Source organism: Narcine bancroftii, chromosome 1, assembly GCF_036971445.1.
Source record: "Narcine bancroftii isolate sNarBan1 chromosome 1, sNarBan1.hap1, whole genome shotgun sequence".
Taxonomy (NCBI): Eukaryota; Metazoa; Chordata; class Chondrichthyes; order Torpediniformes; family Narcinidae; genus Narcine; species Narcine bancroftii.
In genome coordinates this window covers 213006987-213025652 of record NC_091469.1, presented here as the reverse complement: position 1 = coordinate 213025652, position 18666 = coordinate 213006987, and the positions used below count along the sequence as shown (strand labels likewise).

The window sequence follows — 18666 nt, the reverse complement described above, 5'->3', positions numbered from 1 at the left end:
ATGGGGTCCTTTTATGGACCGTTACCATTATCTAAAGTTTTAAGCAGATCTAAACTTCGATGCTGTGTCGGTTTCCGAGTTGTCATCACTTGACATCCACATATTAGTTTTTTTTCTAACCTTGCTAAATGGAAGAGGTTTTGACTACATGGGGTTTTTTTTCTTCTGCAATTGTATCCTAAAATTTAACTGTACAGATTGGAGAGTAGCTCAAGTTGTCTCGCTGTTTAAGAAGGGCTCCAAAAGTAAACTATAGGCCAGTGAGCCTGACATTAGTAGTATGTAAATTATTTGAAGGATTCTGAGAGATAAAATATATAGATATTTGGACTGTCAACAGCAGATTAACGACAGTCGGCATAGTTTTATGCGTGGCAGGATGTGTTTAACAAATCTTGCAGAGCTTTTTGAGGAAGTTACCAAAAAGGTTGATGAGGGAAAGGGTGTGGATGTTGTTTATATGGATTTTAATAAAGCCTTTGACAAGGTTCCACATGAGAGGTTGGTTCAGAAGGTTAGGACACTAGACATACATAGGGAAGTTGCAAACTGGAATGAAATTGGAAGAAAACAGAGTGGTGGTGGATGATTGATTTTCAAACTGGAGGACTGTGTCGAGTGGTGTGCCAAAGGGATCTGTGATGGGACCATTATTGTTCGTTATCTATATAAATGACCTAAATGATAATGTGGTGAATTGGATTAGCAAGCTTGCCAATGACAGATAGGAGACATAGTGGACTGTAAGGAAGATATTCAAAGCTTGCAGAGGCATATGGACCAGCTGGGAAATTGGGCCAGTAAATGGCTGATGGAATTTAATGCAGATAAGTGTGAGGTGTTGCACTTTGTAAGAGTGAATCAGGGTAGGATATACACAGTAAATGATAGACCATTGAGGATTGCAGAGGAGCAAAGAGATCAATACATATACATTGTTCCCTGAAGGTGGTGTTGGATGTGGATAGGGAGCTTTTGGCGTCTTAACCTTTATAAAACAAAGCATTGAGTATAGAAGTTGGGATGTTATGTTGAAGTTATTCAAGTCATTGGTGAGACCGCACTTTGAATATTGTGTGCAATTTTGCAAAAGGAATGTATAAATCAGGAGTTCGTAAGTCAAGAAAAAGATTTAAAAATAGATATTCAAGAGGAAACTTGGTTAGATCTTTGTCAGGGAAGGGTCAGGGTCAAGAGAGAGCGCCTGAGCCTGTAGTCCTCAACAATCGATACTCCTCCTTGAGTACTGTTGGGGGGGGGGAGGGAGGGGGCTGGGACGGGGGGTGGGGAGGGGGCTGGGACGGGGGGGGATGACAGTCAAGCTGGGGAAGGCAGCAGTGGCTGTACCTCTGGCATGAGGTCAGCTTCTGTAGCCCAGAAGGGTAGGGAGAGGAAGAGGAGGGCAATAGTTATAGGGGATTCGATGGTCAGGAGGACTGATAAAGGATTCTATGGATACGACAAAGGTAACCAGATGGTGGTTTGCCTCCCTGGTGCCAGTGTCTGGGATGTAACTACAGGTGTCCAAGACATCCTAAAAGGGGAGGGTAATGAACCAGAGGTCATGGTACATGTTGGTATCAATGACGTAGGAAAGGAGGAGGAAGTGGTCCTAAAAAATGAATATAGGGAGTTAGGTAGGGATCTGAGAAGAAGGACCCCAAGGGAGGGGGGGGGGGTAATCTCTGGATTACTTTCTGTGCCACGTGGTAGTGAGGGCGGGAATAGAATCAAGTGGAGGTTGAATATGTGGCTAAAGGAGTGGAGTAGGAGATAGGGATTCAAGTTCTTGGATCACTGGGACCTATTCTGGGGGAGGTGGGACCTGTACTGGATGTGTTGCATCTGAATCCCAGAGGAACCAGGATCCTGGTGGGGCTATTTGCTAGGGCTACTAAGGGAGATTTAAACTAGTATGGTTGAGGGTCCATATAAGGGAGGACAGCAGAGAGAGATTTTGTTGGCCAAGAGGAAAGGCTTATAGACAAAATTTGGGGGTGGAATGGCAGTTGATCATGGAAGAAAGGGATCATGGTAACAAATAATCGTGTGGACAGTAAAGAGGGGGATAGGCAGGGGGTAAGATGCGGGAGGTCTCTGAAGTGCATTTACTTCAATGCAAGGAGTGTTGTAAGGAAGGTGGATGAGCTGAAGGTGCGGACACTTGGCAGTATGATGTGGTGGTGATTAGTGAGACGTGGTTGCAGGAGGGATGTGACTAGCAGTTAGATATTCTGGGATTTCGCTGCTTTAGATGTGATAGAATTGGAGGGTTGTTGGGGGGGGTGCGGCATTGCTTGTTAAGGAAAATATTACAGCAGTGCTGAGGCTTGATAGATTGGATGGCTCGTCAAGGGAGGCAGTTTGGAATTAAAAAATAGAAAAGGTGAGGTTACAATTATAATGGGTGTATTATAGACCTCCTAGTGGGGAGCAAGAACTAGAGGAGCAGATGTGTAAGGATATAGCTGAGCTGTGCAATAAGCACAGAGTTGTGTTAGTTGGGGATTTTAATTTTCCTAATATAGATTGGGAGACGCAGTCAGTGAAAGGGCTGGATGGCTTAGAGTTTGTAAAATGTGTGCAGGATTGCTTTTTGCAGCAATATGTTCAGGTACCCACTAGAGAGAGGGCAATGTTGGACCTACTGTTGGGGAATGAAAGAGGGCAGGTGACGGAGGTGTGCGTTGGGGAGCACTTCAGATGTAGTGATCATGGTATCATTAGTTTCAACATAATTATGGAAAGGGATAGGTCTGGTCCAACGATGAAGGTCTTTAAGTGGGGGAAAGCCAGATTTGATGAAATGAGAAGGGATTTGCAGGGAGTGGTTTGGGCTCATTTGTTTTTTTGGAAGGAGTTGGAGGAGAATTGGAGGGCATTTAAAGGTGAGATTTTGAGGATGCAGAATCTTTATGTTCCTGTTAGGATAAAAGGCAGGGCCAAATGTTCAAGAGAGCCATGGTTTTCAAGGGAGATAGGAAGTTGGTTTGAGATTAGAGGGAGGCCTATATTAAATACAGGAAGCAAGGGATTGACGAGTTGCTTGAAAGATACATAGATTGTAGAAAGAAGCTTAAGAAGGAAATTAGGAAAGCTAAAGAAGGTATGAGGTGGCTATAGCAAATAGGGTGAAAGTAAATCCGAAGGGTTTTTACAAATATGTGAATAGCAAAAGGAGAGTGAAGGATAGAATTGGTCCACTAGAGAATCGGATCAGACGAATGTGTGACGAGCCAAATGAGATGGGAGAGATATTGAATGAATTCTTCTCATCGGCATATGGAATTGTGTAGGATAATTGAGGCAAAAGGGGCAGTTATGGAAAAGATAGGGATTAGGAAAGAGGGGGTGTTAAAACTTCTATAAAAGTGGATAAGTCTCCGGGTCCCAATGGGATTTTCCCCAAGACCTTAAGGGAAGTCAGGGAGGAAATAGAGGAGGCTCTGACAGTGATTTTTCAACAGAAGGGTGTGGTGCTGCAGGATTGGCATGTTGCAAACATGTTTAAAAAGTTCTCATGGTGTAGGCCCAGAAATTATTGGCCAGTAAGTTTGACATCGGTGGTGGGTAAACTTATGGAAGGTATTCTTAGGTATAGTATGTATAAGTATCTAGAGGGGCAGGGATTTATCAGGGACACCCAACATGGGTTTGTGAAGGGTAGGTCATGTTTGACAAATCTTATTTAATTCTTTTGAGGAAGTGACTAGAAAGGTTGATGAAGGTAGACATGGTCTATTGGATTTCAGTAAGGCTTCCACCAGCGTTGTCTCCGCTCCATCCTCAACATTCATTGGAGCGCTTTCATCCCTAACGTCGAAGTACTCGAGATGGCAGAGGTCGACAGCATTGAGTCCACGCTGCTGAAGATCCAGCTGCGCTGGGTGGGTCACGTCTCCAGAATGGAGGACCATCGCCTTCCCAAGATCGTGTTATATGGCGAGCTCTCCACTGGCCACCGTGACAGAGGTGCACCAAAGAAAAGGTACAAGGACTGCCTAAAGAAATCTCTTGGTGCCTGCCACATTGACCACCGCCAGTGGGCTGATAGCGCCTCAAACCGTGCATCTTGGCGCCTCACAGTTTGGCGGGCAGCAACCTCCTTTGAAGAAGATCGCAGAGCCCACCTCACTGACAAAAGGCAAAGGAGGAAAAACCCAACACCCAACCCCAACCAACCAATTTTCCCCTGCAACCGCTGCAACCGTGTCTGCCTGTCCCGCATCGGACTTGTCAGCCACAAACGAGCCTGCAGCTGACGTGGACATTTACCCCCTCCATAAATCTTCGTCCGCGAAGCCAAGCCAAAGAAAGGCTTTTGATAAAGTTCTACATGGAAGGTTAGTGAGGAAGATTCAGTCACTAGGGATAGATGTTGAGGTAGTCAGATGGGTTCAATGGTGGCTAGAAGATAGGCACCAGAGAGTCACGATGGACAACTGTCTGTCAGAATGGAAGCCAGTGATGAGCGGTGTGCCTCAGGGATCGGTGTTGGGTCCTTTGTTGTTCCGTCATTTATATTAATGATTTGGATGATGGAGTGGTAAATTGGGTGAGTAAATATGCGGATGATACAAAAATAGGGGGAATTGTTGATAGTGAAGATGGTTTTCGTGGACTGCAGAAGGATTTGGACTGCTTAGAAGAATGGGCTGAAAGGTGGCAGATGGAGTTTAATGTAGATAAGTGTGAAGAGTTTCATTTTGGGAGGGATATCAGTAAGGTAGGAGAGGGTGCAGAGAAGATTTCCTAAAATGTTGCCTGGATTGCAGTGTCTAGAATACAGAGAAAAATTGAGTAGATTGGGTCTTTATTCATTGGAGTGTAGTAGGTTGAGAGGGGATTTGACAGAGGTATATAAAATTATGAGGGGAATAGATAGAGTACATGTGAATAGGCTCTTCCCCTTGAGGGTTGGGGAGATTGGAAGAGGGGTCATGAGTTAAGGGTTAGGGGGCAAAATTTAGAAGTAACATAAGAGGAAGCTTCTTCATTCAGAGAGTGGTAGCTGAGTGGAATGACCTTCCGGCAGAGGTAGTTGCAGCAGGGTCAATTCTGTCATTTAATTCTCATGGGATGAGTCCATGGGTGTGAAGGGGTTGGAGGGTTATGGGCAGGGAGCACCTAGGTGGAAATAGTGAAGTTTCACTTAAATCGGTACAGACCAGAAGGGCTGATACGGCCTATTTCGGTATTATAATTGTTATATGATAGTATGACTAATACAATTAATGTCCCGTACAGAATGGTACAATATAATTTTTTACATCAATTATATCTTACTCCACAGAAATTAAATAGATTAAATTCTAATTTTTCAGATAATGTTTTAGATGTAATGAAGAATAGACTTTCTTACATTCTATGTGGGAATGTTCAAAATTAAGATGCTTTTGGATAGAATTGGATTTATTTTTGGAAAGAGTTACAAAAGTTAAAATATTTTTGACACAGAATTGAAATTAAAATTAAATAAATATCAAAAATAATTTATTAAAATAGCCTTAGCGGTAGCTAGAAAATGTGTTGGGAATGAGTAGATGGCATACTGAAATAAGTAGTTGTATACCGCATATAATTTACATAATAAAATTGAAATTTTTCAAAAGATTTGGAAACCTTATTTTCAAATTGTAGGAATTAGGCTGTAATCACCCACCCTGAATCTTCCAACTGAATAACATTTTTATTTGATAGTTTTAGTAAGTTTTTATTTAAATAAATATCCAGATGTTCTCTTTTTCTTCCTTTTTCTCCTTTCTTTTTATTGGGCTGTTAGGGGGAGGGGCAGGATGATGGGAATTTTAAAAAAAATCATTTTGTATTAATTTTTAATGTTTTTGAACAAGAAATTTATGTTCAGGTTTTAATGCACATGTGAAATTAAATAACATTTTCAAAAAAATATTGTGTGCAATTCTGGTCACCCAGTAGCAGGAAAGATATCAATAAGACTGAAAGAGTGCAGAGAAAATTTACTAAGATGTTGCAGGATCTTCAGTAGTTGCATTACTAGGAAAGATTAAACAGGTTAGGATTAGCCCTTGGAATGAAGAAATGAGGGGAGACTCGATAGAGGTTTATATGATTATAAGGGGTATAGACAGAGTAGATGTGCATAGAATGTTTCTACTAAGATGGGGGGGGGGGGGAGATAAATGCGAGAGGTCATAGCTTTAGGCTGAAATGGGAAAGTTTTCTACTCAGAGAGTGGTAGGAGTGTGGAATGCGTTGCCATCTGATGTAGTGAATACAGATTCAATCTAGAGTTTTAAAAATAAATTGGATTAATACACGGATAGGAGTGGTTTGGAGGACTATAGAATGAGTGTAGGTCAGTGGAACTTGATAGTTTTATTGGTCAGCACAGACCAGAAGGGCTGAATGGCCTTTTTTCTGTGCAGTAATTTTCTATAGTTCTTTGTAAATTTCAGTAAAATACTTTAAAATGAAATAACCATGACTCTCTTAGTCAGGAACAGAGCAGCATCAAACTTTACTTACTGGCTTTGAGAGGCCATCCGGATTGCTACCTCTCCTGACTGTGCTGTTGGAGACATTGCTGCCTGCAGATCCTGGACTGCCGTCCTTGCTGCTGCTTCCCATTTCAGCAACATCCACCCCACTGTCCTCGCTGAGAGTTTGCCCAGTGTCAGATAACTGGCATAGGGCTGCAGCTGATGGGAAAAGGAACACAAGATCAGTTAGTGATCAAAAATAAACTCTGCTCAAATCCTTGGAACACAAGTAAAAGGCTCTGTATAGAATAGTGACTGCAAATACCAATGCTTTGGTCTATCCAGTTGCCTTTCTTTTCTTTGCCCTGCAAAGATTTTTGTTACTGAGAATCTCAAAGAACAAATCTGGAAACGAGTGAGCAATGAGAAATTGAAGGGATTCATTGGGTTAGGCAGCATTCGTGAAGAGAAATGAACAGTCAGCATTTCAGATCAGTGGGAAAGGAGATCCTATCTTCAATTGTCCAGTATCCTATCTTGGCCCCTCCTTTTCTCTTGCTCACCATCTCCCCTGCCCAGAGGTAGCACTCTCAGTGGGGTCCTGAAAAAGAGTCCCAACTGGAATCACTGATTGACCAGTTTGCTTCAATAATGCTCTCTGACTCACTGAATCCCTTTAGCTTCTTTTTGTTTGCTCAGTTCTTGTATTTCACTTCCGTTTTGTATTCGCTAGGAAATAAAAAATCACATTTTTGAAAAATTAAGATGAAAAGCCATAATTGATGAAAGATCAGCACCAGGAGAGTGTGAGTGGTGCTTACCTCTTGAGTGGGGCAATTCTCTGACTTCATTCACATCAGGTTCGCTGTTTGCCTGATGCACCTCCACCATTACAAAGTGTTGATTGGCTGCTGCTAACTGTGGCTCAGTCTTGTCTGTAGAGGCAGGAGGAGGGAGAATCGGTGGTGATGGAGAGCCAGCCAAGGACAGCTGCTGCGCTGGAGACTTGACTCTGGGAAAGGGTCCAATGAGATGCTGGGTGACGTGAGTGAGTTGGGGTAGCACCTCATTCCCCGGGCTTGGTGTTTTCAAGTTTTTAGGGTTGATCATACAAACTGACTCATCCAATGAAACGATTGAAGACGAGGCAAGAGATGAACGGTCACTAGTGGCATCACTATCAATGTTTGTGGTGGTTATTGAAGGACTTTGAGGAGCTATGAAGAAAAGGCCAGAATGTGATGACTTTGATGAGCTCCGTTTTGGCGTGTCTTTGAGCGTCTGTTGCTGTGAAAAGGAAGGGTTGGGAGACTCTGGTGGAGAAGACTTCAAGTCAGATGCATTTTCAGTAAATAACTGCACGTTGTCCTAAAAAATCAAACAAAATAATTGCAACTTTATTTAGAATTGGAAAACTTTCTCCATATGGGAGACTGCAATTGAAATTGCCATGGAGGAAATGGACAGTTTACCTGGACCTCTTTAAAGAGCAAAAACCTCATTCTACTCCAGGGTCAAACTGGAATCAATTAAACTTGCTTTAAAAGAAGTTTTCCAGAACTATGTTTAATCAGCAAAGGATAAGCTGCTGAAGAAACCCATTGGGTGAGGCAGCATCTGTGCAAGCAAAGGGATGGTCAATATTTCAGGTCAAGACCTTGCATCAGGCTTCTCTGCCTCCACTTTGAATGATTTGTTCCCAGAATGACCCTACGGGCAAGACAAGATTTACAGCCCATCACTGATTGCCTTTGAGTCATGTGGCTAGCTGTGCCAGTGCAGAGTCAACACATTATTATTGGTTTGGAAGGATATAAAGGTCATCTTCTTTGATGAGCATTAGCGTTTTTACAACAGTCCTGTTTTGTGGTGGTGTAATTCAGTGTAAAAATCAGTGTAAATTCCCCTATGGGCTGCCATTGTATTTGTCCACAAGGTGTATCAAGCTGAAGCCTCCTCCTGTGCCTCTGTCTTTGTGCTGCCTTAATAGTTCAGGGCAGTGTTTTTCAAATTGCCCCCTTAATCTCACATTCAACCTGAAGCAATCCCTATGCTATAGTGGTCTGTGGTTGGTATGGGATTGCTTAAGGTGGGATGTGAGTGGGAAGGGAAGGTTGAGAACCACTGCTCTAGACCCAAATGTTATTGAAATATTTTGCTTGAGAAAAATTGTCATTGGCCCATTTCCTTTGGAGTTAGGAAACTGTGCACATAACGAGTCAACGAGGTATGATTAAAACAGTGGTTTTCAACCTTTTTCTTTCCACTCACACACCACCTGAAGCAATCCATTATTAATCAGAGCACTTATGACATAGGGATTGCTTCAGGTGGAATTGAGAGTGTAAGGGGCAGTTTGAAAAACACTGGTTTAGGGTCACCATAACTTGAAGGCAAACAATGTCTACAGTTTGCTCCACTGGTAGTGAGGAAGTTGATACTGAAGATGGACTTTATCTCTGTCCTTTCTTTCTCAACACCTCTTGGTTTACATCTTGCACTCAATTTTGGAGAGTGAACTTTTTACAAATAAAAAACTTTTAGAACAAAAAACTTTCAGAATTTGTGGAATCATTATGGAATTTTATATTTAAAAACAGAATGCAAAGGCTAAACACTGGTGGGAGAGTAAATACACAAAAGTACTGGAGAAACTCAACAGGTCCCTCAACATCAGTAAGAGGCAAAAATATATAACCAATGTGTCAGGACTGAGCTTTCGTCAAGATATGAGCAAAATATGAGGACAGCTTTTCTTCTACACTGGTAAAAGCAAGCATCAAGCCACATTAATAAAACTTATGAAAAGTGATTTACAAGGCAGGCCACGGAGCAGGGTGAGTAAAATGCTCACCAGAGAGATATCGGGCAAACCTCCAGGATCTCCTTGCTGCTGGTTCGTGGTCACCATGAGATCTGCGTCACTCTGCATGTGAGAACAGACAATACAATCAGGACAGATTCCTGCTCTCCATTCAACAGACTCCTGGGCATGGTCCCTAAACTCTGAGCATATTTTGCAAAAGTGTAAAACAAGGAATAGTGAATACACATTATCAACCTCAAACTTCAGTCCATCAAAGGCAATGAAAGTGAGTGTCGGGCATGCTATGCATCGGGTGCCTGGTCAATATTTATTCTTTCAGTCAGAGGAAAAGCTAACCCCAGTGATGATAGGTGCACACACTGAAGTGCATGGCCTTCCATAAACAAGGCCAGTAAACAGTGGCATCCCCTTACAGTCAAAGTTTAGATTTATTGTCAGAGTATATGCATGACATCACATACCCACCCTGAGATTCTTTTTCCCCAAGGGCAGCGTTTCCACTCACCTCTCGAGCAAAAAAGCAGTACCCAAGAAAAGATGCATATACAAAAGAGAGAAGTGTAAACAAAGTGTGGAGAACAGAAAATAAATATTCAATAACCAAAAAGTATGCAGAGTCGATAAATGAGTTTCTGATTGAGTTTGTTGTTTCGGAGTCTGATGGTGGAGGGGTAGCAGCTGTTCCTGAACCTGGTGGTAAGAGTTTTGTGGCACCTATATCTCTTTCCTGATGGCAGCAGCAAAATCAGGGCATGTCAAGGGTGGCATGGATCCTTGAATTCTGCTGCTCCCCAATGGTAGCGTTCCATGTAGATTTCCTCGATGGTGGGGAGATGTACTAGGCTGTGTCCACTACATTTAACAGGGATTGCCGCTGAGAGATATTGGTGCTGCCATACCCGACCACGATGCAGCCGGTCATATTTTCCACTACATGTCCATAGAATTTGCCATGGTTTTCGACGCCATAACAAACATTTGCAAACTCTTGATGAAGTAGAGGCACCAATGTGCTTTCTTCGTGATGGCATTTGTATGTTGAGTCCAGGAAAGATCCTCAACATAGTAACTCCCAGGAATCACCCAACTGGTACTGTTGTTCAGCAAATGTGACTCTTACTCCAGTATACATCCTGCTAAATGCACATTGTACTTGTGGCTTCACATACGAACATCTCATTGACATCGTCAAATAATTCAACATGCACTCGATAAAAGCTGCAAAGTAAACAACTTACTGATGAAGGATAAACATTCAGTTGCTGTTTTCCATCTTTCGCACTTACTTCAATGGCCGTAGTATTTCATTTCACTTCAACTGTTTGAATCCTGTTGAATAGATTCCTAATTAAACACCCAAAATTACATCTCATTTGGAGTGTCAGTAAAGGTCACAACCCTAATACTGACTGAGCATTTCTCTCCACAGATACTGCCCGACCCTACACATAGAACAATACAGCACGTATAGGTCCTTCGACCCTCAATGTTGTGCCAACCCATATATTCCTTCCTAAAAAAGAAAAAAAGTACTAAACCCTCCTTACCCCATAACCCTCCACTTTTCATTCATCCATTTGTCTAAGAGTCTCTTAAATGCCCCCAATGTTTTAGCTTCCACCACCATCCCTGGCAAAGCATTCCATACACCCAAAACTCTGTGTAAAACAAAACATCCCTGATGCCTCATAGAAACATAAAAAATAGGTGTAGGAGTAGGCCATTTGGCCCTTCAAGCCTACACTGCCATTCATTTTGATCATGGCTGATCATCCACTCAACACCCTGTTCTAGCTCTCTCTCCATATTCCCTGATCCCACTAGTCACAAGTACTAAATCTAACTTGCTCTTAAATATAGCTATGGAACTGGGCTCAATCACTTCCTGTGGCAGAAAATTCCATAAATTTACCACCCTCTGAGTGAAAATTCCCTCAACTTTGCACAGATGTCCTCTGGTGTTTGTTGATCCTGCCCTGGAAAACAGCGCAAGCTGACCACACTATCTGTGCCTCTCATCATCTTGTAAACTTCTATCAAGTCTCCTCTCATCCTTCTAGCTCCAAAGTGAAAAGTCCCAGCTTTGCTAACCTTGCCTCACAAGATTTGTTTCCCCAATCTAGGCAGCATCAAGTAAATCTTCATAGCTTCGACATCCTTCCTATAATGAGGTGACCAGAAATGAACACAATACTCTCAGTGTGGTCTTACCAAAGATTTGAAGAGTTGCAAATATGACTTCTCGACTCCTTTTAATGAAGCCCAACATCCCATAGGCATTAACTATCCTATCAACCTGTGCAAGGATTTGAACCCCAAGGTCCCTCTGTTCATCCACTCTTAAGTAACTGACCATTAACCCTGTACTCAGTCTTCTGGTTTGTCCTTCCAAAATGCATCACCTCACACTTATCAAGATTGAGCTCCATCTGCCACTTTTCTGTCCAACTCTGCATCCCGTCTATATCCTCCTGTAACCTTTGACAACTTTCAGCTCCATCCACAACTCCTCCGACCTTCACGGCATCCACAAACTTATTGACCCATCCTTCCACCTCTTCATCCAGCTTATTTATAAAAATCACAAAGAGCAGGGGTCCCAGAACAGATCCTTGCGGTACTCCACTAGTCATTGACTAGTGTTTTTAATCCACATTGCCAAGGTTCCACTGATACCATGCCTCAGGACTTTCTGGATGAGTCTCGTCTGGACCTCATCAAATCCCTTACTAAAATTCATGTAGACCACATCTTCCACCCTACCCTCATCAATTTCTTTTGTTACCTCCTCAAAAAACTCAATTAGACTCGTGAGGCATGACGTTCCTTTCACAAACCCATGCTGATGATCCTTGAGTAGATTGTACTTCTCCAAATGCTCATAGAACTCCAACTGCATCCTTAAGAATGCTCTCCATTAGTTTGCACACCATTGATGTAAGACTCACCGGTCTATAATTCCTAGGGTTCTCCCTATTATCTTTTTTAAATAATGGGACTAGATTGGTCATTCTCCAATCCTCTGGCACCTCCCCTGAAGTGAAAGAATATTCAAAGATCATAGCCACTGCCCCAGCCATCTCTTCTCTCCCTTCCCACAGTAGTCTGGGGGTATATCACGTCTGACCCCAGGGACTTATAGCTTTGATGTTTTTAAGAAGATCCAACACTTCCTTTTCCTTAATCTCCACATTGTCCAGCAAACAGGCCTATTCTATTCCGACCTCACCCTAATCAAGGTCTTTATCGCTTGTGAATACTGAAGCAAAGTATTCATTTAGGACCTCCTCAGTCATTTGTTGCCTTTAGCAGCCTCACCTTCATTCTTGTCATCCTCTGTTCTTCACATACATAAAGAATGCCTTAGGGTTCTCCTTAATCCTACATATCAAGACCTTCTCATGCCCCCTTTGAGCTCTCCTAAGTCCTTCCTTAAGCTCCTTTCTGGCTACCATATACTTATCTTGAGCCCTTCCTGTTTCCTGCTTCCTAAATCCAACATATGCTTCCTTCTTCCTTTGACTATTTGCCTCACCTGCTTCACCAGCCACGGTTCCCTTTTCCTACCATCTTTTCCTTGTCCCAGTGGGATAAACCTATCCTGAACCCAGAACAAGTGGTCCCTAAACTTCCTCCGCATTACTTTTATGCTTTCAGCCTTGAACAACTATTTCCAATTTATTCTCGCTAGTTCCTGCCTCATCACTTTGTAATTATCCCTTCCCCAATTAAGCACTTTCCCATTTTGACTGTTTTTTTTTTCCATACGTATGTTGAAGCTAAGAGAGGTCCACCACCTGACCAGGTTCATTCCCCAGAACCAGATCCAGTTTGGCTCTCCTCTCCTCAGCAAGTCCACATACTGCATCGGAAATCCTTCTTGTACATACCTGACAAATTCAGCCCCATCTATTCCTCTTGCAGTCAGTAGGTGCCAGTCAATATTAGGGAAGGTGAACTCAACCATAACTATAACCCTGTATTTCCTGCACCATTCCAAAGTCTGCCTGCTTATCTGTTCCTCTGTATCCAGAGAGATACTTGGGGGCCTGTAGACTACTCCCAGCACAGTGATAGCTCCCTTCCTATTTCTGTATTCCACCCACACCGACTCAGTGAACACTCCTGCAGTGTCCTCCCTTTCTACAGCCATGATACTATCCCTGACCAGTAATGCTACTCCCCCCACCTTTTCTACCTTCCATCCTATTCTTTTTAAAACACCTAAACCCTCTGAGTTCCTTCAGCTTCTCTTTATTCATTTAAGATCCCCACATCTGCAATTCTGTTCCTCTACTTTACCTCATTGCAAATGTTAAAGGCATGCACACTTTGAAGAATGCTCCTCTCTCTACCTTTGGTTGTCTGCTTAATGATCAAGAGATCAAAATCAAAACAAACCTGATGGTCCTCCAGGTATATCTGATCTCCAGGTATATCATGTTCAGAAACATGGACCAACTACAACAGGAATCTCAAAGTTCTGGAGACAAATCACCAAAGTTGCCTCATGAAAATTCTCTAACCATAGTACAGAAAAGATGTGATCACTGGAGAGAGTGAATATACCAGGATGCTTGTGCTCTAGAGGGCAGCCTTGTCACTGTGCATGACAGTGGGTAATTCAATGATTGGTCATTTGTCAGCTGACTGGATTTCTTTACCTGCTGCTCATCCACCCACAGGTTGGAGCATCATCTGGAGGACCTGGTGCCCGATTCTCTGTAACTGTGTTGATATTGGGGTTAACATACAGAACACGACACAGTGAGCAAGTACACCATCTCAGAGGGTCTAAACAATGCCCTGGAACACCTGAATAGCAAAGATGCATACATCAGGATACACGTTATTCGTCATTAAACAGCATCATTCCCTCAAAACTGATCAGCAAACTCCAAGAGCTGGTGTTGTTCGGGTTCGTGTGGGTCCCACAGGTTAAGAACCAGACCGAGGTGGAGGGTACAAAATGAACTTTTATTTCAGGAATAAAAGAGGGATAGAGTTATATCTGTGGATTATAAGGCAAGGTTGGTTTCAGATCATTCATTACTATTATTAGAATATCAGAGTTTGCAAGATGATCAGAGAACCCCAAGATGGAGATTTAATACTATGCTATTACAAAAACCAGAATTTTATAGTTATTTAAAAAAACAAATTGAGGTTTTTATTAGTAATAATATTAATTCTGTTTCTAGTCATTTTGTTTTATGGGATGCAATGAAAGCTTTTTTACGAGGTCAAATTATTAGTTATGCTTCTAAAGTAAAGAAAGAGAGATTGAAGATTTAGAGAAAAAGATAACTGTTACTGAAAAAGAATTTCAAAAAAATCCTACTGAAATGCAAAAGAATCAGTTAACTAATTTAAAATTTAAATATAATGAGTTACAAACATATCGGTATGAATCGAACTAAACATAAGTTTTATGAATGGGGTGAGAAAGCTCATAAAGTTCTTTTATGGCAGTTGAAAAAAGAACAATTATCTAGGATTATACCAGCAATTAGAAAGAAATTGGGTATTACTTTTTGACAAAAAGAAATTAATGAGGAATTTTGTAATTTTTATTAAAAAATGATATACTTCAGAATGTAAAGATGTAGCTGAAGATGCAAGATTCTTTTTTGAAAAATATTAAATTGCCACAATTGAATCAAGAAGATAGACAAGAGTTGGATAAATCTTTTACAGAAAATGAAATTGAAATGGTAATAAGAGATATGCCAAATGGAAAGGTACCTGGTGAAGATGGGTTTTCTATAGAGTTTTATAAAACTTTTTATGTTGATATATCTTCTATTTATAAGGATGTAATACAGCAAATTTATAAAACTTTTCAATTACCTGAATCTTGTTCTAATGCTATAATTACAGTTATACCAAAAAAAAATAAAGATTCTTTACAGGTTTCTTCTTATCGACCAATTTCGTTGTTAAATGTGGATTATAAAATTGTAGCTAAAGTTATGGCTAATAGATTAGCTCAATATTTACCTAAAATAATACATAAAGATCAAACAGGATTTATAAAAAAATAGATATGCATCTGATAATATTTTGCATTTAATAACTTTGATAAACAAATCTAAATCTCAAATGAATTATCCAATAGTGGTTTCGTTGGATGCAGAAAAGGCTTTTGATAGAGTGGAATGGAAGATTTTATTTAAAGTACTTGAAAAATTTTGTTTTGGTTCCTCGTTTATTGGATTGATAAAGGCTTTATATAATAGTCCGAAGGCTAGAGTTGCTACTAATGGGCAGATTTCAGAATCCTTTGATTTAACAAGGTCTACTAGGCAAGGATGTCCATTGTCACCTGCTTTATTCGCTATAGTTATTGAACCTTTGGCACAATTAATACGTCAAAATGAAAATGTTAAAGGTATGAGAGTTTTGAATGAGGAATATAAGATTAATTTATTTGCTGATGATGTTTTATTATGTTTGGTGGATCCTGATATTTCTTTACCAGCAATTCAAGAATCTTTAGAAACTTATGGTCAATTATCTGGTTATAAGGTAAACTGGGCTAAAAGTGAAATTTTGTCAATTTGTAAAAATGATTATTCAATATATAAAAATATTATAAATTTGAAATGGACTAAACAAATTTAATATTTAGGAATTAATGTTAATACAGAATATCAAGATTTATATTCAATTAATTATCTTCCTTTAATAAAAAAGATTAAGTTAGATTTGATTAGGTGGAAGGATTTACCTTTAGGTTTATTGGGGAGGACTAACACTATAAAAATGAATATTTTTCCTCGGATAGTATTTGTTTCAATCAATTCCTTATTTTTTAAAAAAAGTTTTTTTAAGGATCTATATAAAGCAGTTAGAGATTTTTTATGGAAGGGAAAATTTCCGAGGGTAGCAATGAGAAAGTTGATGTGGGATTTTCAATTTGGAGGTTTGAGATTACCGAATTTTCAATATTATTATGAGGCAGCTCAATTTAAATTTCTTAGTGCATTAATGAATATGGAGGACCCACCTAGTTGGGCAAAGATAGAAATGACAGTTATTTCAGAAAAAATTCCACGTGAGTTTTTGTTTCGATGGAATAAAAATTTATTACGAACTTATGATGTACCAATATTGAATCATTTATTGAATTTATGGACAAGTAAACTTAATAAATTGGGGCTTAAAAATAAATGGTCTGGGCGATTGCCATTATATAATAATCAACTTGTTCCTTTTACAGTCTCCAATATTACTTTGAAACAATGGGAAAGGAAAGGAATAAAAAAATTATCAGATTGTTTTTTTGAAGGATGTTTTTGTTCTTTTGAGGAATTTCACAGGAAATTTGGTATTAGTGGAAATTCTGTATTTTTATATTATCAGTTAAGATCATTTGTAAAACAGGTATGTGGCCGACATATGATTTTATTGCCTGAAACTAGTTTTGAGAAATATGTACTTTCTATACTAAAAAAGGGGTATATATCTGATTTGTATTGTATTTTACAAGAAAATGAAAATAAGACAGATTGGGATAAAGATAAGTTGAAATGGGAAAAAGATTTAGGTTTTATAATAGCTGAAGAAGCTTGGATGGAAATTTGTCAGAATAGTATTCGGAAATTGATTAATGCTAGATTAGCGATGAATAATTATAATTTTATACATCAATTATATTTAACACCAGAGAAATTAAAAAAGTTTGGTCTTAGTAAGGTAGATTGTTGTTTTCGTTGTGATCAGACGGCTAATACTTTTTTACATACAGTTTGGTTTTGTGATCAATTGCAACAGTTTTGGAAAGGTATTCAATCTATATTTAATAGTTGATATAATATCTATATTGTATTAGATCCTGATATATTTTTATTAGGGAATATGTAATCATTAATCGATTTAGGCTTAAATGATTATCAGATTTCTTTTGTCTATTTAGCCTTAGCAGTGGCTAAGAAATGTATAGTGCTTACTTGGAAAGATAGAAATATACTAACCTTAGATAGGTGGTATTTAAAGATGAAGTCTTGTTTAATTATGGAAAAGATATCTTTTTCAATTCAAGATAAGATGTCTTTTTATAAGTTGAAGTGGACTCCATTTGTTAAGTACTTGCAATTAAGTCTGATTTAAATATGTTTTGTGTGATATTTTAGATTTGATAACTTATTTTTATTAATATTTTTACTTGTTATTTTCTTTTGTTTGTGAGTTTTTTTATATATATTACTAACTTTATTAATTCTTCACTCTTTATTTTGGGGGGAAGGGTGGGGTTTTTTTATATATAGTTTTTTTTAGTGGTCGTATAAATGGGGGGGGTTAGATTGATTTAAGTTAGGTTATTAATGTTGTATTGCAATATTTACTTCATTTTTATTTTTTCTTTAAATGTAATTTCTTTGTTTTATTCATGTAATAAAATCTTTAAATAAAGTTAAAAAGGCATAAAAGAGGAAGCAGTGGGGTTGGTTTATCAAGTAGACCTTTAACACACACACACACACACACACACACACACACACACAGGGAAAAATATACACTTCAGAGCAACAAGGGATAACCGACAAAACTAACACAGTTACAGTAACAGACACATTCAATGCACATGCTCTAGGCGATCGTACATGCCCCCATCCCTTGGTCAGTATGGGCACCCCTTGCTACTTAGCCTCAGGACTCAACCCAACCCAGTTTGAAAGGTAATACTCACGATCCACGAAGACTCCAAAGAGGCAGAACAAAGGAGCACATGGTCCTTTTATAGTTCTGGGGGCAAAGCTGGGGGGGGGGGGGGGGGGGGCAATCATATGGCTAGTATGGGCCCCGTTGGTGGCTGTGTCCAATGTGCAAGGCCTCAGCAGGGGTGAACTGAGGTGATTCACCTGGGCCAATCGTGAGCGTCACCTTGATGGCTTGGGGTGAGTTTCTGACCTTGATTGGCAGGTAGTGTGACCTCTGAATAAAGTGCATCAGCACCGCCCAGTGGTGGATGCTGCCTCTGCATTACACCTGGCTCTCAATATTCAGGTCCTGATTTCCTCACTTCCAGTCCCTAATCAGTGAGGATTGGCAAGAACATTTCCACAATCTCTGCACCAAAGCACCACAGGGCTGCGTTCTTAGCCCCTGGCTCTACTCACTTCACACCTATGACTGTGTAGCTCTGTACGACAACAACACAATTTATAAACTTACTGATGATACCACAATAGTGGACTGTATAAAAGGGGGTGATAAGTCAGCATACAGGAGGGAGATTGAAAACTTGGCTGAATGGTACACCAACGACACGCTCTCACTCAATGTCACCATATCCAAGGAACTGATTGTAGACTTTAGGAAGGTTAAACCAGATGTGTACGATCCAATAATCAACAGGGGATCAGAGGTGGAGAG

At 40.1% G+C, this 18666-nt stretch overlaps 1 protein-coding gene across 3 annotated transcripts in view; it reads right to left on the bottom strand.

Annotated features, from left to right (window-relative positions):
* The window catches only part of whrna (whirlin a), a 119648-nt gene that overhangs the window by 12997 nt on the left and 87985 nt on the right, over nucleotides 1-18666 (bottom strand). For all 3 annotated transcript variants that reach the window (XM_069890163.1, XM_069890173.1, XM_069890177.1), the window contains 3 exons: nucleotides 9316-9387; nucleotides 7283-7829; nucleotides 6508-6680 (listed from right to left, as the gene is read on the bottom strand). In XM_069890163.1, the coding sequence (XP_069746264.1) occupies nucleotides 6508-6680; nucleotides 7283-7829; nucleotides 9316-9387 (792 nt within the window). The remainder of the gene's footprint in view (nucleotides 1-6507; nucleotides 6681-7282; nucleotides 7830-9315; nucleotides 9388-18666) is intronic.